The 23954-nt window shown below is 36.4% G+C and overlaps 2 protein-coding genes across 10 annotated transcripts in view; one reads left to right on the forward strand and one right to left on the reverse strand.

Annotated features, from left to right (window-relative positions):
- The window catches only part of CMSS1 (cms1 ribosomal small subunit homolog), a 378726-nt gene that overhangs the window by 92470 nt on the left and 262302 nt on the right, over positions 1-23954 (forward strand). The gene's annotated exons all lie outside the window — the stretch shown is intronic.
- The window catches only part of FILIP1L (filamin A interacting protein 1 like), a 298240-nt gene that overhangs the window by 85386 nt on the left and 188900 nt on the right, over positions 1-23954 (reverse strand). For all 6 annotated transcript variants that reach the window (XM_038582573.1, XM_038582572.1, XM_038582576.1 and 3 more), the window contains one exon: positions 21923-22101. In XM_038582573.1, the coding sequence (XP_038438501.1) occupies positions 21923-22101 (179 nt within the window). The remainder of the gene's footprint in view (positions 1-21922; positions 22102-23954) is intronic.

The following is a 23954-nucleotide window of genomic DNA, read 5'->3' on the forward strand; positions in this document are numbered from 1 at the left end:
TCTCTGCCCCCCTCTTTCTCTTTCTATGTCTATCATGAATAAATAAATAAAATCTTTTAAAAATTTTTCAATAAGGTATAGTTTATTAATCTTTTATGATTGTCACTTTTTCTATCCTTTTCAAGAAATCTTGGGATCCCTGGGTGGCGTAGGGATCCCTGGGTGGCGTAGGGATCCCAGGGTTTGGCGCCTGCCTTTGGCCCAGGGCGCGATCCTGGAGACCGGGGATCGAATCCCACATCAGGCTCCCGGTGCATGGAGCCTGCCTCTCCCTCTGCCTATGTCTCTGCCTCTCTCCCTTTCTCTCTCTGTGACTATCATAAATAAATTAAAAAAAAAAAAAAAAAAAACAGAAAAGAAATCTTTACCTTCTTCAAGATTGTGAAGATAAGGGCAGCCTGGGTGGCGCAGTTTAGCGCAGCCTTCAGCCCAGGGCATGATCCTGGGGTCCCTGGATCAAATCCCACGACGGGCTTCCTACATGGAGCCTGCTTCTCCCTCTGCCTGTGTCTCTACCTCTCGCTCCCACTCTCTCTCTCTCTCTCATGGATAAATAAAATCTTTTTAAAAAAAAGATTGTGAAGATAAACTGAGGCTCAGAGAGGTTAAGTGGTTTTTTCTAAGATTGTGGCAGGCTGTTAGTTGTCTTTAAAACATCAATTGGATGTTTGGATTGGATCAATAAAATATAAATAGAAGAGATGGTCATCTCCAACTTGAAAACAAGATATCTTTCATGTATTTTACCCTCCCTCCACCCTCTATGTACTGTAACATAGACATAATAGAATTTCAGATCTGATCATGTTGGTGAAGACAGTACTCAGAATGATCCCATGGAACAGAGCTCTTATTTAAGTTTATAAAAGTAATATTTAAAATTATTTAAATAGGGGCTCCTGAGTGGCTCAGTTGGTTAAGCATCTGGCTTTAGCTCAGGTCATGATCTCAGGGTCCTGGGTGGAGCCCCACATTGGGCTCCCTGCTCAACAGGGAGTCTACTTCTCTCTCTCTTTCCCTCTGATTCTCCTCCCCATTCACTGTCTCTGAAATAAATAAATAAAATATTTTTAAAAATTATTTAAATAATAAAGGAATTCAGATACTACTGTTTTCCTTCAAGCCATTCCTCATCCCTTAATTAGTATTCACCTTTTTTATTTCCTACTGTCTGAATGTTTTTCTGCTCCTGAGGACAAGGAACATTTTTTGGTCCACTGCTTTGCACGTGGTAGGCACTTGGTAAGCATTTTGAAATAAATGAATAAATAAACCCAATGACAAGTAAAGTTTTCAGAAGCTAAAACTATACATTTAATATTAAGAAATGCTGATCTGGTCATGCAATGAGTGCAGCCTGAGACGTTCTCTCTCCACATTGGTTCTGTGCCTTCTCTTCATTGAGGTTCTGACTCAGCAGTTCTGACTCAGCAGATTGGCTGTGCTATATCACTTTTATCTTCTGTAACAGTGCTCATACACCTGGGTATCTTGGTACTAATTACTGACATAGTGTGACCATGACCTCGTTTGACCTTTTAGCACACCCCTTCTGACTGCTATACAATGAGAAGAGGCTCACATGGAAAAAGAGATGCTATTTTCTATTTGAAGCAAATGATTTGACTTAGATAACTATGTGACAACTGGCTTCACTCAGATTCTCTTGGCATCTTAAAAGAACATTTGAACCATATTTGAGATACCATTGTGTTCCTACCTTCAAATACAACAGTTGGAGATTGTGATTCAGTATGTTTGAGGTTGGGCCCAGAAATCTGCACTTTTAAATAGTTCCCTGGCAACTCTAATGATAACTTACTCAATTTTCTGAACTATTGGAGGAGAAGAGTTATGAGCTCAGATTGGAGAGTCAGAGAGACCTGAACCCTAATTCTTCCCTATGCTTCCTAGCAGTGTAACTTTGGGGAAGTGACATAGTGTCTTTAAGGTTCAGTTTGATTATCTGAATATTCTGTGGGACAATAACAGTACCTACTTTCAAAAGATGCTATGAAGATTAAATGAGATAATTCATTTCATATGATTAGTACAGTGTTTGACAGAAAACATTCAGTAAATTTAACTGCCATTACTAATATTATAACTAATTATCAACTTCTTAATAGGGGAACTTTCATGGGGCACCCGGGTGGCTCAGTTAGTTGGGCATCTGACTCTTGGTTTTGGCTGAGGTCATGATTGCATGAGTCACAGATGGAGCCCTGTGTCTGGCTCAATGCTCGGTTAGGAGTCGGCTTGAGATTCTCTCCTTCTCCCTCAGCTCCTCCCCCACCCTCTCAAATAAATAAATAAATCTTTAAAAAAAAATAAAAGGGACACCTGGGTGGCTCAGTAGTTGAGCATCTGCCTTTGGCTCAGGTTGTGATCCTAGGGTCCCGGGATCAAGTCCCACATCATGCTCCCCACAGGGAGCCTGCTTCTCCCTCTGCCTATGTCTCTGTCTCTCTCTGTATCTCTCATGAATAAATAAATAAAATCTTTAAAAAAAATAAGGGATCTTTCTTTGTATTGTTTTTATATAGAACATGCATAATAGAATCTACTGTCTCTGCGAAGAAAGGATTTATGTGTGTGGGTGTGTGGTCTTTCTCTTAATGAGTTCTCAGTTTTAGGTATTTAAAGTTCTATGTGGGCTTACTCTGATCCCAGTTCCTTTTCCTTAATAATACACCAAATAGCCATTCTGTGCTTTTTTTTGTTGTTGTTATTGAGGGACTGTTACTCTGTGTCTGTACACATGCATACACATGTGTGTGTGTGTGGTGTATTACCAAAAGATGCTTACCCAGCAAATTTAAGAACTGAATGTTCTATTTCAGCATTTCTCAAACGATTAGATAGTTAACATGTCATAATTTAGGGTCTGGAATTGAGACTGTGGAAAAAGTAAATACAGAGAGTCACTTTTTAAGTTCTGGTGTCTCCTTATAAAATTCTCTATCTGCTTCAACATCAGAGAATGGAAGAGAGGTAATTTGAGCTAGGGTTTGGTGGTGTTACCTACAAAATAAACTGAGTTTTGATGTGTGTTGTGTTTCATATATTCAAGGAAGAGTGATGTGGAATCCTCAGGGCAGGAGGGAAGAACTGGGAATGGGGGAAGTTATAGTATCCAAAGATTTTAGAGCCATGCCCTGTACCTTAATTATTTGCTTAATTATTTGCTCCCAAAGATAACAGTAAATAATGAGGAGTTAAACTTTGGAGCAGACATACTCTTTCATGGCAGAGGCAAGATTTCTTTTAAGTAAAGCAGAAACTCACCTGGGCAAAAGAATGGATGGATTCACCTGAAGAACCTTCTTTTTCATAAAGAAATAATATTGTTGCTAAGAGTAGGGTGTCAAAAAGGAATAAATAATATTTGGGTCCATGTGTTGTATGCTTTTCATCTATATGGATTAAAAAGTCCATAATTCTGCAAATTTTTGTTAACCCTGAGAGCTGCTATCAGTTCTAGTTAATTTAAGTAACTTTGACTTATATTTTGCCACATTTTGATTATGTTTGCATTCCACTGTCGATTGAATTCTCAGACTGCCTGGAGAGTAGGTGATGAGAGTCGTGGTCTACAAGTCTTACACTTTAGTGAACCATTTGCAGTCAGAGTTCATTTATCATTGTCAACGAAGAGCTGTCGTCATCTGACCGGAATGGATGAGAAATTTCAGTTCTTGGGGTAAGAAGAATATTTTGAGCTGAAATTTCAATTAGAAATAAGGTTGATTAGTTAACAGTTAAAGGCTTCATTTTGGGGTCAGATTACCCTCATAGCTCTTTCAAATATTAGATATTCTTAGTTGTTCAGAACTCATGGAATTCTTAATAGAGTTGGTTTACATATAATTTCTACTCTTTGACTCATATGAACTTAAATCTTCTCTAAAAACCTGTATGGATTTCAGAGGCTTAGAGAGGATTAAAAAGCTATAAAATTTTAAATAACTTCATCCAGTGAGCATGTTTACCTAAATGTGTCATCAAACTTCTCAGTTTTCTGGTTAGAAAACCGGTTTGGGACAGGCTGACTCACACTGCCGACTGATAGAATGCAAACACATTCAGAATTCTCCTGGCGAGACTAATGCAACAAAAACAGAGTTCTGTGAGCTTTTAGGGGTGAAGTGTTTCATTTCTCTAATAAATCTTCCTATCACTAAGAGCTTTCAAAATAAACAAACATGTGTCTTCACAGTTGTTAGGTGCTGGGTGAAATGGCATAGGCGACTGTACCCAATACCCTGTGCCACTAACAGTTATTTTACTTTGAACTTTGGTCTTCTTCCCTAATTTGTCTATTTACTTTTTTAAATTGAGGTATCATTAACATACAGTGTTATATTTCAGGTGTACAATATGGTGATTTACCTTTTGTATACATTGCAAAATAATGTTAAGTTTTGTTACCACCTATCACTATACAAAGTTAATACAATATTATTGACTATTTTCCTTCATTGCTGTGTATTACATCTCCATGACTTACTTTATAACTGGAAGTTTATACTTCTTGATCCCCTTACCCATTTTGTCACCCAACCCCCAACCAGCAATTTATTCTCTGTATCTATGACTCTGGGTTTTGTTTTGTTTTGTATTTTAGATTGCACATGTAAGTGAACTCTTGTGGTATTTGTCTTTTTCTGTCTGGCGTATTTCACTTAGCATCCTCAAGGTCCATCCATGGTGTCACAAATAGCACCCCTTCCCATTCTTAAAGGAAATAATTTTTAAAGGTAATCTGGGAAATATTATTAGTCTGTGCCCTTCAGTTGATAAAAGCAGTGCTCTGTAATTTTAGATATTATCCCCATGTTTAAATAAACATTTTACTGGGCTTGTATTTCACTTTTGATCATTAGGTCACAAATTCTTGCCCAAATAGTTAATTCACATTTTTTTTAGTGAGCCCTTGTGCAAGGAGATAGCAAGAATATTTCTGTCCATTTTGAAGATTAAAACATCAGATGTTCGGAACTCAAGTTATTTTTTTAAATCCAGTTTGCTCAACAGATTTGGGGACAACTCCTAAAATGGCCAAAGATAGTGATATTCTCTAAGATGATGATATTCTCTTTTTTAAAAAAAAAATAGATTGTATTTATTTATTCATGAGAGACAGAAACACAGGCAGAGGGAGCAGCAGGCTCACTGCAGGGACCCCGATGCAGGACTCGATCCTGGGACTCTAGGATCACACCCTGAGCCAAAGGCAGACGCTTACCTGCTGAGCCACAGGGATCTCTAAGAAGGTGATAAGGTTTGCTGAGTAGCTCTTTTCAAGGATGAAGGGATGGAGATTGGAATGTCTTCTTGGCAGAGTTCAGGGTACCATCAAAATAAATAGACACCCCTGTTCCTTTCTCTTTTCTGGTTAGGTCTATCGCATTGTCATTTGTTCACATGTTACTGTAATTAACCAATTTTAGGCCAGGCCAAAGACATTGGGTAGCATATTGCACACTCACACCTCTTTTTCTGGGACTTAGGATGGAATGAGTTTTTCCATTTACTTTAGCCAAATGAACACATACTTCTCCAATCCCATTTTGCTGTGAAGTAAGTCTTTATCAGGAAGTGGTACCGTGATAGAGAACATGGAATCAATTTCCGAAGGCCTTATCCTCCTTGGTATTTTGCTTATGGTTGAAGTTTTCTGGTTATTTGTGGTTAATATTATTATTGTTGTTATGCTTTTTCCAAACTGACTCTGGACACACCTAACATAATGCTTTGTGTGTGCTGTGGGTGCTCTGACAAATTTCCAATGGTGGGTTGAAACTTTTCTGCATAACACATTTTTCTTGGTCTTAGGATGAAGAGGAAACTTGGGGTAATGGCACATGGTCTAGCCCTCAACTACTCATCCTCGACAGAGAATTCCACAGACTTGTCTTTTTCACTCCTTTGTACTTTTGAGTGCAATTTTCTGCCTGAAATATCCTTTCCGTTCTTCTCTGCCTGATGAGTCTACTCAGACATCAAGCTAATTGCTCTCTGATGCGGTGCCTTCCCATTCCCTCCATGAAGAACTAATTAATCCATGTCTCAGATAGGATCCCTGAGTACTCTGTATGCGCTTCAATTGCAGTTCACTTTTACCTACCTTCACACTACTTATGCTTTCTACGGGGGCCTCAGAGACAGAATCTGTATCCTACTCTTTATTTTCTTCCCAGTTCTTAGTTTCATGCACAGTGTTAAGTTAAATGAATGTCAATGAGTGAGCAAATGGATGACAGGTACCCCTTTTTCTTATATAGAACAAAAATGCTCTTTCTCCTTTTCTTCCCTCCAAAATGGTCATTTGCCTTTCATCATTTCCCTTTGGGATATCCCCAATAGCCTATTTCCAAGTCTCTATCCCTTGGTTCCTGAGTATGATTTGGCATTACAGCACCTTCCTATGTAAATTTTAGGAAAACAGCTAACCTATATCATGAGAAATATCCATTATCATTTATAGTTTTATCTTTTTTATGGCTAAACAAAACTGAAAGGATATAACTTGACTGACAGGGATTGCACTGAATCTCTAGATCAGTCTGGGAGGTATTACCATCTTTACAATATGAAGTGTTTTGATCCATAAATATGTGATGTCTTGCCATTTATTAGGTCTTCTTAAATTTCTATTGACACTGTTTTGTAGTTTAAGAGTGCAAGTCTTAAAAAAAAAAAAAGAGTGCAAGTCTTCTTTTGTTTAATTTATTCCCAAATGTTTATTTTATTTTTCTTTTTGCTGCTATTATAAATGGAATTGTTTTCTTACTTTAATTTTCAGTTTGCTTGTTGCTACTGTACAGAAATACAAATGGTTTTTGTATATCAATCTTAAATACTGCAACTTTGCTGAGCTCATTTATTAGTTCTAGTAGATTTTTTAGTGGATTTCATAAGATCTTATTACCATTAATATTATCATTCTATTAGTTTAATTGCCAAAGCAAAAGATGTTCAGAGATTGTTCATCTTTCTTAAAAGGCAAAGCACTAGTTTTATTTTGTAGTATTGTATTTGATCTATGCCTAGATCTAAGTTTTTATTGTGACTTTTTTTAAAAGATTTGATTTTTAAGTAATCTCTACACCCAACATGGGATTTGAATTTACAACCCTGAGATCAAAGGCCACACACTGTATGGACCAAGCTAGCCAGTCAGCCCTTTTATGATGATTTTATATGCTACGTTATGTGTTTTATATCTCCTATCTTAATTTGATATTTTGAAGACAAAATTTATTTCATCTGTCAACTGTATGTATTAGCATATTAAAACTTATCTGTTAAGATCTATAGTCTTATTGTAAAATTTAGAGTAGTTTAGAAAAGAAACAAGTTATCTATATAATTTTCTCTGAAAGAAGAAAGTGGCCATAGATGGACAATGACTGACATGTTCATAATAGTTTTACCTTTTATTTTGGTTGATTTCTGATTCTTCAGAAAATATTTAGGGACAATTTGGAATTCATAGATCATGTCCTTCACCTCAGTGGCAGTACTCCATCCAAATAAGCATCATCCCTTGTATTTAGGGAAACATAAAGAAAGTGTATGTCATCTTTTGCTGCATTGATTCATTAGTGGTCATTTTGTTCACTTCATCAGGCAATGTTGCAGATATGTATAATTTTCATTTGAACTACAGGAACTGGTGCTCTTGGATCAAATCCCTGCTTCTTTTGCTTTTACAGCTTTGTTCTGCTAGAGAGCCGAAGGCCTCTGGGGAAGGTGCTAACAAGAACTTGGGTAGGATCTGTAAACCTGACTCTACAAGTGTCAGTGCTGCCCCCCCCCCCCCCATCACCACTACAATCTTCTGTGATGTCTGCAGGGTCCTGCATAAAGGCTTCTTTCCTTGTGGGTTTTAGTTTCTTATTATTCAAAAAGCAAAAACACAAAAGTTATCAATGACTGACTTATTTCTGAAAGAAAATTGGAATTAAGAGGCATCTGAAGTCATTGAGAGTCAATTCACTGAACAATGTTTAATAGCCTCCCAAAAAGGGAATATAATCTAACGCCCATATCTAGGGCCTGGCTAAATGAACTGCATCTATAAAATGAAATAATATGCAGCCACTTAAAAAAAGGTAGGAAATATATAGTATGATCTCCTTCATGAATTACTGATACAGGCTTACAATAATTTTTTAGAAAAATGAACAGGAAACTGTTAGCTATGGATTACTTCTGGGGAGTAGGAAGTGAAATGGAAGGAAGGTTTTAATTTTCATTTTATATTTTTCTGTTCATTTTAAATTTTCTATTTTCATGTATTATTTGTTCACTTACTTTTTAGTTATTTCAAACACATATAAAATTAGAGATAATAGCATAATTAACCATCATGTGTTCCTCATGCAGCTTCAATAATTATCAACTCCTGACCAGTCTTGTTTCTTCTGTACCACCCTACTGAAGGTTAGCAGAATATGCCATTCCAAAATATGCCTCTTTGGCATAAGGATTATTTTGAATTGATTATTTTTTTTAATTTTTATTTATTTATGATAGTCACAGAGAGAGAGAGAGAGGCAGAGACACAGGCAGAGGGAGAAGCAGGCTCCATGCACTGGGAGCCCGATGTGGGATTCGATCCCAGGTCTCCAGGATCGCGCCCTGAGCCAAAGGCAGGCGCCAAACCGCTGCGCCACCCAGGGATCCCTTGAATTGATTATTTTGAGAAACAGCAGATGCAGAGGTTCTGAAAACAAGAGTAAAGTTAACCTTTTGTAAGAGAAATTTATACTTATGGGGGAATTCTCTATTTGTAAGAGTATCTTCCTCTCAGTGCCACAAAGAGAAGGATGATTAAATCAAAAGAAGTCTTATCAGTGGAGAAGGCACTAACTTAATTCTGCATAACAGACCTTTCCTTTTGCTTTTTCTGATAACTGTTCTTAATGAGTTGTCCTCCTCCCACCTGTCTTTTGCTTTTAGCTGAAGATGGTATTTAAAGTTCCAGCTCAAGTTATCTTGTAGAGTTACTCATTTTCCCTGGTTATTTCCCATGTATATACTTGAGGCATTCATGTTAATAAACTTCAGTTTAGTTTTTCTCTTGTTAACCTGTCTTTTATTACAGAAGTGCTCATCCAAGAACTCAGAAAGATAGAGGGAAAATTATTTTTCCTCCCCCACACTATGCTCCCACTCTAAATTATTTTGAAGCAAGTCCCAAACATTCTATCATTCTAAAATATTTTCAGACTGAAACATAAGGATTTTTTAAATATACAATACCATTAACACACCTAACTTTAGAAATAATTCTTTCATATTCTGAAATATTCCAGGATACAGATTTTCCTCCTTCTATAGTGTCTTCAAATTAAGATTCAAATAATATCTTCCATTATACTTGATGGAAATGTCTAAATTTCTTTTAACTTATAAATTCCCCTTGGTATTTTCTCTTTGCACATTATGTACATTATTTGTTAGTGGAACCAGATTGTTTGTTACACAGACTTCTCACAATATTGATTTTGCTGGTTGTACCCCTGTTATCATTTTATTTTTAGGGTTTTTTAAAATATATTTACATACATATATTTGATTTTTGAAGAAATTTAATGTTTCTGTATTCACTTATCAGTGTAGAAAAGGTGGGAGGAAGTTCCTATCTATGGGTCAATATAAAAACACTTAGAAGCACAAAGAAGAATAACTCATTTCTATTCTTGCCACCACAGAGCCAAGCATCTTTGGGAGAAGTCTCCACTAAAACCAGCAGCTCCTTTGAAGTCCCTAAAGCTGCTGCTACCAATTACAGTGTACACTTTAGTAACTGTATTTGGAGAGAGTAATACATTTATTTATTCTGTAGATACTAATTGGTCACTCACTATGAGGGGCTAAGGCTACAGAGATAAACAAAACAAGCTGTCTCTGCTCTCATGGAGCTTACACACCAGTGTGTAAGTGGGAAGAAGACAGACAAGAAGCCATGATAAACAGGCTTGTTTGTATCATCTGTATTGTGTCCAGTGCTTATCCTTTTGATTCAGTGTATATCTTCTGTTAGAGTGTCCAAAGAACATTTGTCCATTTGTCCTCTTTCCTCATTTTATATATATATATATATATAATATATATAAGTATATATATAATATATAAATATAATATATAAGTATATATATAATATATATGTATATATATGTGTAAGTATATATATAATATATACTTATATATGTATACTTATATATATAAGTATATATATAATATATATAAGTATATATATATATAAGTATATATGTATATATATATATACTTATATATTATATCCTATTCTCCAAAGCTGGACTTCTCAAATCTGGCTTCTCCATTTTCTCCATTTCTGGATCAACTGTGTTATAGGATCTGTTTCTTATTTATTGGTGATATTGAAGTGATTTTTTTTTTTTTTTTTCCAGAAAGCTGACTAGATGGAGCTTTGCAGGTTCTGAAGGTCTCCACCGTTCCCTTATTGTGTATATCCAGCCTATTCCTCTCATTTGCCTTACCCTGCTGGCCCCAGAAGGCCTTTGAGGTTGAGGACTGCGTCCCTCTCCTTTACCCTTTACCCTTTTAGTTTCAGATATTTTATTTTTATTTTTTTATTTTATTTATTTATTTTTTTAATTAATTTTTATTTATGATAGTCACAGAGAGAGAGAGAGAGAGAGGCAGAGACATAGGCAGAGGGAGAAGCAGGCTCCATGCACCAGGAGCCTGACGTGGGATTCGATCCCGGGTCTCCAGGATCGCGCCCTGGGCCAAAGACAGGCGCCAAACCGCTGCGCCACCCAGGGATCCCCATAGTTTCAGATATTTTTAAATGAAAATAATTAGTAATGAATATCATCAGTTTAATAAAAGCAGAATTTGAGCATTGTTTCTGAAACATTTTAGAATATGGATTCATCTGGATTGTCTATTTGTACATTTAGTCTTTCCACATCCCCATCTTTGAGATAGATCTATATCTATCTATATCTATATCTATATATATCTCAAAGTACAAAGAAACTAACCAAGTTTTTTGGGGTCCTTTGCACAGTTTGCTGGGTTATAAGGGCTCATCTTAGCCATGGTGCAAGAAAAGTTCGTTCTGAAACCACAAATCTCCTTGGATTCCTGAGATTTCTTTCTGGAACTGAAAGTAGGAATTAAGTGACTGCCCCACACATTTCCCTAACAAACAAAATAAGTCTGAAAAAAATGCTGGCCTATTTCAAGGAGTCAGGGAAGCATGTTTCAAGATTAAACTCTTCCAGTTTAAAATTCAGTTCCTGCCATCCAGAGGTTTTTTGTGATGAAGTTTTATCTGATTTGCTCTGCTTTGTTATTATTGAGGCATGACTCACTCAGAATTCAACACAGATGAAAATTAAGGAGTGATTTTTTTTTTCTTTCCAACGTTTTTGTTATTCTGTGCCTCTCACTTTGTTTATTGATAAAAACCTTAGCCCTCAAAAGAATGGTGAAAATAAGCCACTGAATTCTTCTGCATGAAGAAGCCACAGGAGTTCTCCATCTGTGTCTCCATAGATAAACGTGTAAAAGACCATTCATTTAATCTAAATGCTATCCTAACAGCTTAAACTATCATGTTTGAAAGTATGACTGTAGAACAACACATGTGATTCTCTTTTTTCTGTGTTGTTCCCTTGCTATATATATTCCAGTGTCTGTTATGGCATGATATGCCTTGAATGTCATATTTACTCAACAACAACAAAAAAACAGGGCACCTAGGTGACTCAGTTGGTTAAGCATCCGACTTTTGATTTCAGCTCAGGTTTTCTCCCTTTTAAAAAAAAGAAAAATTTCATATATTGAGAGAGAGAAGGTTGGACAAGTGGAGGAGGGGCAGAGGGAAAGGGAGAGGGAGAGAGAGAATCCCAAGCAGATTCTGCATGGAGCCCAACGTGGAGCTCAATAAGGGCTCTATCCCACAACCCTGAGATCATGACCTGAGCCAAAATCAAGAGTCTGATGCTTAACTGACCGAGCCATGCAGGCACTGCTTCTGAAACATCTTCTGAAGAAATATAAGTTACGATTGTTCAGGCATTTCAAATATTTCAAGCTATTACTGGGAAATTCATTAAAATAAATGGGGAAATGGCTGTGGACATAAATGAATCGCATAATAAATAGGAAATGTGAGGAAGTGAGATTTGCAAGTAGAAATTGAGTTAAACAGAAGAAATTGATATGAAATTGTCGCACACTTCAAATCAACTGAATTTTTAGAAGCAGAACTTGACAAAGTAAATTTTGGATTCCACAACGTTAAACAAATCAAACTTGTCAGGACCATGGAAGGCCAGTACTTTAGGTGTTATGAACTATTGTTGAATCTATCATGTCATGGGAAAGGCGAGCAAAGATCCTGGATTTGAACTCTCAAGCTTGGCATGGGATTGATTGTATTAGAGAAAGGAGGGTTCAGACCTTTCAGAGAAAAAGCAAACAGAAACAGTCTTAAGAAATGGGTACACTCCTTCATTGCTAGTAATAATATAAATAATCTATTTATAGAGGACAAATTAGCTACAGTTTTCAGAATCCTTAAAAGGTTCATAACTTTTTTTTAAAAACATTTTATTTATTTATTCATGAGAGACACAGAGGGGGAGAGAGAGAGAGAGAGAGAGAGAGAGAGAGAGGCAGAGACACAAGCAGAGGGAGGAGCAGGCTCCATGCAGGGAGCCCGACGTGGGACTCGATCCTGGGTCTCCAAGGATCATGCCTTGAGCTGAAGGCGGTGCTAAACCGCTGAGCCACCTGGGCTGCCCAAGGTTCATAACTTTTGACCCACATCTAAGGATTTATTATTCTAAGGGAAGAATTAAGAAGGTGTAAAAATTAATTGAAGTATGAGGCTATTAGTCATAGTGTTCCTTATAAAAGTGAAAGAGTGGAAGGTATCTAAATGCCCACAAGAGGGAATTTGTTAAATAAATTAAGTCTGTATGATATAGCAAAAGTCATACTCTTAAAAATTATGGTGTACAGTTGGTGATTTAGGAGAACATTCATGATGTTTTTATTAGTGACTATAGAATACAAAAACTGTGAAAAGTATGAATTGAGTTATTTTTAGCTTTTTTTGTAGTTAATGTTTCTCCTGTTTTTCAACTTAACAGTTGAAAATCAACAACTTTGAAAATCCCTTTTAAGATCCTTTTTTCCTCCAGTGCTTTGATAAAGGATTTGCCTTCTTTTATACAAATTTGCTCTCTCTGAGACAATCCCAAAGCTCTCAAGCTTTTTCTGCTTTACCTATAAAAACTGACATATTTTTAATATATACTAATCTCCAAAGCTGGACTAAGTGAAGGGAATTAATCCAGAAGCTAATTTATAATAAGATATTGATGTAAAATAATAGATGAAATTATAACAACTTTTCTTTCATCTCAGTCACTTATTCAACACATATTTTTTGTACTTCTTAATACTGTGGACCCTGCAGGGGAAATTGTGAACTAAACAAATCAAATGTAGAGCCTCCCCCCTTACCTGATTGTGGGAATATTTGATTTTTCACAATCATTTTAGGCCAGAAAATGTGATTGTGTGGGGATCTTAAACATTGGCAGGCCAGAGGAGCATTGGAATCTTCTGGTGCACTTAAAAACTGCGATACTACATGAGTTAATTATGCATATATGCTAGCCTGTGCTCTTCATAATATCATTGCATTAACATTTCTGTTTTTTCTAAGCAAAATGATTTCCAAAAGGGGAAAATAGTTCTTGATAGGTTAAAAGAAAAAAAAATTTCTTTGAGCACTGTATTACTCAGCTCAGTGTTACGGTGTTAGATCATTAGGGCATTTACCCTACTCTGAAGGAAAGAAGATATAAGCAGCCCTAGAGAATGATCCCTCTTTTGTGCAGTCTCTGTGTTCTCTGTTGTCATCACACCTATAACACAACATTGCACTGTTTTTATGTCTGTCTCCAATACTGAAGGGTATGCCCCCTTGAAAGCTTTGGTTCATCATCATGTTCTTACCACTCAGTCAGTATTGGTCTAATTAAATGCCTTACTGAAAATAAAAAAAAAAAAATGCCCATAGTGGCACTGAGTATGTAAATAAACTACTTTATAGAAAGGCTGATTTGAAGAAAGATTCTAATGCTTATTATTGAGTACTTCCTCCATATTAGACACCATACTTAGCACTTTCTAAGCATTTTATAATTTAGTAATTCCAAGAACCTATCAGATCCATACCATTTAGTTATAAATAATGAGTAGAAACTGAGATTAAGTAGGTTAAGTACTTTGTTCAAGGTCAAATAGCTACTGAGAGGATGGGACCATGGCTTAGACTTTTGTTATTCTAACTCCAGAGTTTATACTTCTTAACTCCAATAGCCTTACACCCTTCCAAGAAAAGGTTTTTTTGTGCAGTAAAGTTTACTCCTCATTTACTCATCATTTATACCAGGCATCTCTATTGTCATAGCTGGCCAAAGCTGTTTGGCTTTATCTTCTCAAGAGGGAATAATACACTTGCCAGGAAAATTTACCTGCAAGTTATAAATGCAGGATACAGGTTCATTCTCATGTTTCACCTTAATTTCCATTTATGAGGCAGAAATTTCCATTTTGACCTAGTGTAATGACTTCTTTTTCTTTGTATTTTATAGTCCGGTGGAACAGAAGTTTGAGGTTGCCTTTCCACAATCAGTCTTTTGCTTCCTGTTCTGTAGGGCTGTTAAACTAGTAGCTGTGAGCCGGTTGGATGTGTTTATCCAGTGCTTACTGTATGTCCTCCATTCTCCTAGGGTTAAGCTAGCTGTTGAATAATTACAGTCCTTAATATCTTTTTTGTCTGACCTTTGATAATATTGCAACAGTGGTGTCAGTACCACAGACTGAACACTTGAATCTTCTTTGAATCATCTACATACTATTTGTGAGTGTCTTCTCTTTTCAACTGTATTATTATTAAGTCTTAAAATTCTTCTGGACCCTCCACAACACCAAGCACAAAACTTGAGCATATAGTAACAGAAATTAGGGAGAGTAGCACCAAATATATTATCAGGAGAGCTAGCTTCTGGTCTGGCTCTACTACTATTTAGCAGCAAGATGTTGTGATTTCTTATCTAGGACCTGATGGGCTTCACTTTTCTTAATTCAAAAATCTGAAAGTTGGTCTGGATTGTTAGGTCTTTCCTACTTTAAATTCAAGATTCAGAGACTTCTGTAATTTTTTTTCTAGTTACTTGATTGATCAATTCTTTGTAGTAGCATTAACAGGAATAGAAAGGTCGTAAATTGACCTGGATTTGCAAAGATGATACTAAGTTCAGTTTTGAATATGTGACACTGGAGAAGTAGTAGGATGCACCTAAGTCTAGCCATCCTTTAAGAATGGAAATGCAGACTGAGATTTGAAGTTGGTAGAGGTACTGTCATTCTCACTGACCTCTTTTGAAAGTATGAGTCAGAATGATAGGCTTAAAGTAAAAGGTACTTATTTAATAGAGCAATCATAAAACCACAAGTATTTAGATCTAAAAGAGAAACACACATCATACGGTCTGTCCCATTTGTTTTATACATGAGATTGGAGAAATTGAATTTGCCCAAAATTACACACTAGCTACAGATCTAATTTGTAGACCAGAGTCCCCTATGTCTAAGTTCCTGCTTCATCCCTTGCTGTGTTTATTAGGTTTACTCTTTGACTGCTTTGTAGCAAAATACAGTAAATTTACTAATCATTGTACTCCAAATACATGCCTAAAATTATTTATAAAATTTGGTTCAGCTTTCTAGGAGAGAAAAGCAATCAAAACACAGTGTCATTACTGTATCTGAATTTTGACCTCTATAATTAAATGGTGTTATATGAAAAGCACTGAATTTTGTGACATCTGTTGAAAGCTAAGTTATCATGTACAGTCCTAAATTATGTTCAGTACCTTTACGAGGTAATTAATCTCTCTGCATCCCTGCCCAGATCCTATGTTAGGTCTGGGATGTATGAATACTAGGCTGATCACATTGTAATACTCTGTAGAATTGTAATACCAAAGTAAATGTTTGTGGTTGGTCTCCATTTTGTTCGTACAAAGAACTGGATACCCATGATAAAGGTCAAATGGAGATCTGGCATCTATTTCACTACTTGCAAGACATAGTCTGGAGAATATGTAACACATATAAATGCTTGCCAGAAAACTGAAAGGAAATGATTGCATTTGAGTACAATGTATTCTACAACAATAGTTTAGTGTGCATGAAATTTAAAACTGCTGGCTTTCTAAATATGATTTTTTTAAAGTAGGCTTAGTTTATTTATTTTTTAAACAGTATACCCGTTGTGTCATACTTTATGGGATAGTCTTAAAAGCTGAGATTTAAGACCAAAGAAACTAAAAATTCTAATGGCAATAGTTGCAAAATATTGAATTCTCCAGTAGAGTACTCTAGCTTAATGTGTTTGTTGATTTCTCCTGAATGTTCTATTTTCTTGAACATTTCATGTTTTTATGTCATTTTACTGTAATGGTGCCTTTTTTTTCCTATCCATCATGATTGCATAGTACCTTAGAAGCATCTGTATCAAGTCTTAAAGTCTGCATCCCTGTCTCTGCTTTACAAATGCACAAATTAGTCAGGGTTTTATATAGGTGGAAACCACATCTACCTCCTTCACCTAATTATCTTCCGCAAGACCTGGCATGTAGCAGGCAGTTGATTAATTGTTGTTGTTGTTTTGTTTTTTTGTTTTTTGTTTTTTGTTTTTTTTTTTTACTGATTAAATGAATGAATGACATGCAACACACATTAGCTAACTAACTCATTAAACTAACTAAAAAATGAGATAAATTAATACACTCATTCATTTACATATATTTGAGGGAAGTATCCAAGGCCTCTAAAAAGACGATTTGATGCTTTTGACAAAAGCCTATAAAAGTACTCAAATATAGGGATGCCAGGTTCAGTTGGAGAAGCATGTGACTCTTGATCTTGGGGTCCTGCATTCCAGCCCCACGCTGAGTGTAGAAATTACTTACATAAATAAACCTTTAAAAAAAAGTCCTCAAATACCCTCAGTTAACAGGAAGGTCAATATGGCTCAGTTTTTCAGTCACCTTCTCTGATGCCAATCTGCAAAATAGGCCTGTCATAATAGAGAAGGGTTAATGATGGAAATCTTTATAAAGTTTCCTCAGTCAAAGGAGAGGTAGAAGTTCTCTGTTCTTTATTAAAACCTGAACAGCAAAAGGCTTGGCCCAAGGTGTGGTCAAGGCAGCAACCCTTGCTTGAAGCTGGGTCCCTGGTGACTTTCCTCCAAAGACCCTTCTTCCTCTGAGCCACTGTTCTATCTATAAACACTTGGGCAGGACAGGAACAAGAAATTAATTCTACCTGTGACTTCTTCCTCACTGTGTGGCTTTTGAGAAGCCCAGCATTTGAACTCCTGCTTTATAAAGTTAGAATATAAATGCTAACCTATTTAGCCAAGTTATTTATGAAAAGTAATTTAAGGTTTAAAAAAATAATCCATGGGTGAAGCCACATTTTATACAGAGTTGCCATAACAGTATTTGTTTCCCACTTTAGTGGTTACTTCAAGGCCTGAAATGCAGTAACATGTATGTTTAATATACATGATTTGTTTTTGTATTCTGAGAAAGAATGCGGGGCACCTAGGTGGCTCAGTGGTTGAGCCTTTGCTCAGGTCGTGATCCCTGGGTCCTGAGATGAGTCCTGCTTAGGGCTCCCCACAGGGAGCCTGCTTCTCCTCTGCCTATGTCACTGCCTCTCTCTGTGTCTCTCATGAATAAATAAATAACATTTTAAAAATAAAATAAAAAGAAGGCATGGTTTCAAAAAAAGGAAACTTTTTCTTTCTTTACAGCCTTTTCCCCCAGTGAAACTGAAAAAGGAAAAAGAAATTATGCAAGCTTTTTTGAAAGTACAAATTTGGCATTTCACTTATGGGAAAATTTTGCAAAATTGTACTGACTAAAAGTGATTTTTGTTTTGGCTTTCCTGTGAAGCCATCCAGAAAGGTCAAAAATTACTGGCATTGCTTTTGTATAAAACATTTCACATAGACTCCACTTGTAATTCAGCCAAGTACATAATTCAGGTCATCAGTGACACACATATCCACACATTGAAGCTGGTCAGTGAACAGAAAGTAGTCATGAAATGTGGATAATATTACCTTACGGGTAGCCCAAACTGCACAGATTACAGCAAAGGAAACTTTGCATTAACATGCTTGGGAATGGTTTCCTGAGTTGATCCCTGCCCCCATCCTCCCTCAGTGGGAAAACCAATTGTTTACTGATTACGACAACGACATCACTTGGCAAACATTTTGGCCTCCACTCAACCTGTGACATCAGTCTCCTTTAGGGTTTTCCACATTTAACAAATTCTCCAAAGAAAATACAGAAATCGAGCCTAAATTTGAAATCCATTATTTCACCCTCTAAGGTCTCTTTAACTTATCTCAATCATGTATTTCATAATTTTTATTTTATTTCCAAGTAGATATTATCCAACACATAACAAGTGTGAAACATTCACGGTGTTTTTTCAGTTTCAATCAGATAGTCCTTTATAGTTATCCGTACCCAACTCCCTTTTTATGGGGGTTATGATATCTTTGTTTCTCTGAACTGAGGGTCACTGATTTGGGAGTGGCTTACATCACTTTGTTTGGGGAAGGAAGTAAACATTATTCTCTGACCCCTTAAGACAAGTTCATCTTGCTTTTGTGAAGAGTGGCTGTGTGCTCAAGAGGAAGTACTCTCGTTAAAGTTAGAAGGACTCACTGATGGTGCACATGTTTTGCCACTTGTCAGAGAATGAAACAAATGAGTGGTATTTCACTCTTATGTAAGCACCTCCTCTGTGTATATTTACCTGGAATTATTAGTTTTCCCCACTTTGTTTTGTTAGGTGGGTTTCATGTACTATTTTGATGCAAATGGCCCAAAAGCAGATGGAAATCCTGAGGCCCAGAGTCTCCCTGTTGAAGGCAGGGGAGCAGAAAGGACCAGTACGACAAGAGAGCCAAGATATGGGAGTTGTGATGTTGTAGGTGAAGAATTGTCTGTGTATCATGTGAGTTGAGAATACACTTAACATTCTCATATCCAAAGAGTTCCATCTGGAAGCTGTTCCTTGGCAAACAGAAATAGGTGAATATTCTCATATCTTCTGGAATGGCTGCTACACAGGGAATGAGAATCACCTCTGGTCACTTTTTCCTATTTTTGGTAATGGTATGTTCACTTTCATTTTTCTTTAAGACAAAGAAACTTTGTGTTCAAAGGCTAAAAATCATGATCTTTTAAATTCTTCCCCGTAAACCCCTTCGATACCGTAGACATGCTGTTCTTAATTTATTGATCCCATAGGGTACAATTTACATTTATCTCACTGTTTTCCTTTTCCTCTAGCCCACGGCCTTTATTCCCACTGAATTTCTGTTCCCATTTCTCAGTGTCATTCTTTTTGCTCTCCTTTGGTTTAAATAATCTTCATCATCTGCCTCCCAGCATTATAGTATTACTATTGGATAGTCTTCCTAAGCCTTCCACCAGAAGATAGTGAGATACAACAATGCATATTAAAACTGTACCTCAGACAGCCCTCCACATACCTACCCTAAATCCATATCATCTTGCCTTCTTTGTTAATGTGGTAAGCCCCCTGGGCAGGGACAACCAATACCTCTTTGTTCTATGGCAGGCAGCACTCTAACCATGGTCAGTAAATGTTCATAATAATGAAAGATGAAAGGAAGTGTCTGTGTTCAGCAAGTTAGTGCCAAATAAGTGTGGAGGCCAAATGAGGCCATGGGTGCCAAACCACAGGGGTTCGAAATAATATTTAATATAACATTGTCTCATTGAATAACAAATCTTACATTGTAATGTCTGAGTCAAATCTTCCCTTGGTGCCAAACTTCTCATCCTCCTTTAATCTTCTCCTCAAGATATTTCAAGTTCATGAGGCTCAAGGTAACAAGAGCCTCCCCCACCCACCCCCAATGTACTGAGTAGAAAACAAACTTCCTGGTGAATGTGGAAAAAAGTAACTGGATGTAAGGGCCATGGATTCTCTGGGAATCTGACCAAGTGTCTACTATAAAGTGCATTGAAAAGAGATGATAGTTTGCCATTAACCTAGCTATCGTGTAACTCCAGTTACCTAGCTAAAATATGAATTACAAGTAGTTAGAAAAAGCAGCTAAGACTACTAATATTTTAGAAAACAGAGGTCAGTAATTATTTTTTTCTGCATTTTTCTGGATTGTTAGAATGCAGCACCATTAGCTCTGTAACTCATAAAAGAAGTATATATTTCACAAGTGAAATGACAGTTCAGTATAATTCGACATTGCAAAGATTGGTTATTTCCTGTCTTTATATTATCAATATAGAGCCTTAATTGTCCTTGTATTTCACGTGGAAGTTCATACCTTCTAAGTGATTCAGAACAGAGGGGCAAAAGGGAGCAAAATAATCTGCCCTTCATATGATTATAAAATGTTTACCACCCAATCTCCTTTTTTGCAGCCAAGCTTCTCAGAATAATCACATTTTAAGCTTCTACATTCTCATTTCTTATTTATTTTTCAAAGCCTTGTGATTTGGCTACTGCCCTCACTATTTTATTGAAAGAGCTCATTAAGTTTCCCAGTATCTTCCTTGTTGCTAATTCCTGGGACATTTTCTTCTCTGCTTCTGTATTATTTGGTGGTATTTGACTACTCACTCTTTCTGAAAATTCTTTGTTTGGTTTCTTTGCTTTCTTTTTCTTCTGATACTTCTAACCCTCTACCATTCTTTCTCATCTTCTTTCCTTGATCCCTTTTTCTCCAGGAAACAGCCAGCCATTGATTTTTCTAGAATTCTCTTCTCAGAATTCTCTCTCCTCACCACACCAACACTCATAGCTTTAGCTGTCACCAGCAGATCCACACCACCCTAACATTTCCAAACTTATACTTCCAACTGTATGTTGTCTGTTTAGATATATCATTCCCCTCACTGGACACTGGAATACACCAGGTATCTCATACTCAACATGTCTAAAACAGGACATGCCCCTACTTTTTAACCATCTTCTTCACCACAAAAACCTGTACACCATTCCTATATTTTGTATCTTGGTGAATAGCCAGGAGTGCTTCTCAAAACTTCTTGTGTTGCTTCCTCTGCTCTCCAGTCTCATTAGTCACTCATTAGTATTTACTGTACATCATAAATATTTCTTGTTCATACCCTCTTCTAACCCCAATGTCCATTGGAATATATACCCTCCCCAAATCTAAACCTCCTATCTTTACTCCAGGTTGCCTTAATGGTTCTTCAAGAAAGCATACTGATCAACTTGTTCCTCTTCTCACAACTTGTCATTTGCCCCTTCTTGCCAACAGTATAAAATCCAGCTACTTGTAGCTAGCCTTTCCTTTTCTTATCCTGCAATTACAGTCTATACTGTAATAATGTGTAGTTCCTCGCTACCCGTACTATTTTCTTACCTCCATGCTATGACACTTATTTCTGTCCCTGCCTTGTATATAATTTCCATTCTTGTTTGCACAGGGACTAGATCCCTGAAATCTCTCCTCTGTGCGGCTTTCACGGGACACTCCCTTGGAGAATTAGGTGCCCAACATTTATGTTTCCATAGTTTTTATCATACCTGGTTATTCTTGCATTATCTTGAAATTATCTTTAAACATGTCTTTTCCTCACCCTGGACCATGAGATCTTTAAGAGCAGAAGCTGTGTCATATTCATCCTTGTCTCCCTGTATCTCTAGTACAATGTTGAACCCATAATGAAAGGTTACTAAGAGTTTGCAGAATGAATCATTGTCTTGTCCAAAGTAGCCTTACCTTTCACATTCCTGTTCTAGTAAGCTTATGAATTCATCACTCTTCTCCATGTATTCTTTATGTTTTCTCTTTTCTTCCTCCAATTCCAGGATAGTTTGCCTATGGGATTTTTCTGCCATTAAAAGCTGTTCCAGGATTCGTCTATGAGATTCTTTATGTTTTTCCATTACTTTGTCCAACTGCAAAATAAAATACATTTATAGTGTGTTAACTGCAAACCTTTCATAATACTGCCATCTTTCATTCACTGTTTTAGAAATGTCTAAGTTTTGACTAAATAATTTGGCAGTGAGTTTCTAATCTTTTTTGTTTTTTATCATTACTCTTTCCAAGTGACACTTTTTGGTGCATTTCAATGCAAATGTAATCTTTTTATTGTCATTTTTCCCCCAGAGAGAATAATTGATGCCTATGGAGATATCAGAATAATCTCCCCATATCCCTTTTCTGACATTTCCCCCTCTCTCCAGAAAAACCTTGTCAGAGGAATGACAAAAAATCTTTGCATAATGTTTGATTCTGAGGCAGCCTAACTGCTCTCCTGCCCCAACCCTTCCCCAAAGTAGACCTATTGAATCCCGTGGTCTGTTTTTCATCATATTATGCATCAAGGTGTGTGCATATTTTTAAAATTCTTATTATTAATTCTGTGTTGGTTATGTAGTATTAATGTGAACAAATGTCAATACCAAATCCTTTCTGGTTTCTGTGGCCTATTTATATCTATATTATAAAATGATCACCCTGTGCCTGACTTATGTGTTTGTCTTCCCTACTAGAGTATGAACTCCCTGAAAACAGGGCCTATATTTGTTTTTTTTAAACTTGTTAGTATCTACATAAAAAAAAAAAAAACAGTGAAATCTTGACATTTGCAACAACATAGATGGATATAGAGAGATAATGTTAAGTGATATAAGCCAGTCAGAGAAAGACAAATACCACATGATTTCACTTATACATGGAATTTAATAAACAAAACAAAAAGGAGAAAAAAGGAATAAACCAAAAAACAGACTTTTAACTATAGAGAACAAACAAAGGATTACCAGAGGAGAAGTTGAGGGGGTAGGGATGGGTGAAATAGGTGAAGGGGATTACATGTGCATTTGTCTTGTTGAGCACAGAAATAAATCCATGCTTATAGAGTCAATCTATAACAAAGGAGGCAAGACTAGACAATGGGGAAAAGACAGTATCTTCAACAAATGGTGCTGAGAAAACTGGAGAGCTATATGTAGAAGAACAAAACTAGACCACTTTCTAATACCATACACATGCACACACACACACACATGAGGAAAACCTCAAAATGGGTTGAAGACCTAATAGTAAGACCTGAAACCATAAAACTCCTAGAAGAGGACACAGGCAATAATTTCTTTGACATCAGCTATAGCAATATTTTTCTAGATATGTGTTTTATGGCAAGAGAGACAAAAGCAAAAATAAACTTGGGACTACATCAAAATAAAAAGCTTTTGCACAGTGAAGGAAACCATCAACAAAACAAAAAGGCAACCTGCTGAATGGAAGAAGATATTTACAAATGATATCTTTGATAAGGGGTTAATATTCAAAATATATAAAGAACGTATACAATTCAACACACACACACAAAAAAAGGTAGGGGGCAATCACATTGGAAAATGTGCAGAGGGCCTGAATAGAAATTTTTCCCAAAAAGCCATTAAGATGCCCAACAGACACATGAAAAGGTGCTCAACATCATTAATTGACAGGGAAATAAAAATCAAAACCACAATAAGTTATCACCTTATACCTGTTAAAATGGATAAAATAAAAAAAGATAGGAATAAGTGTTGACGAGGATGTAGAGAGAAAGGAACCCTCATGCTCTGCTGGTGGAAATGTAAATTGGTACAGACACTGTGGAAAACAGCATGGAGATTCCTCAAGAAATTATAAATAGAAATACCATATGATCCAATAATTCCACTACTGGGAAAACAAAGACACTAGTTCAAAAGGATATATGCACCCCTATGTTTATTGCAGCATTATTTACTAT

Source organism: Canis lupus, chromosome 33, assembly GCF_011100685.1.
Source record: "Canis lupus familiaris isolate Mischka breed German Shepherd chromosome 33, alternate assembly UU_Cfam_GSD_1.0, whole genome shotgun sequence".
NCBI classification, from domain to species: Eukaryota; Metazoa; Chordata; class Mammalia; order Carnivora; family Canidae; genus Canis; species Canis lupus.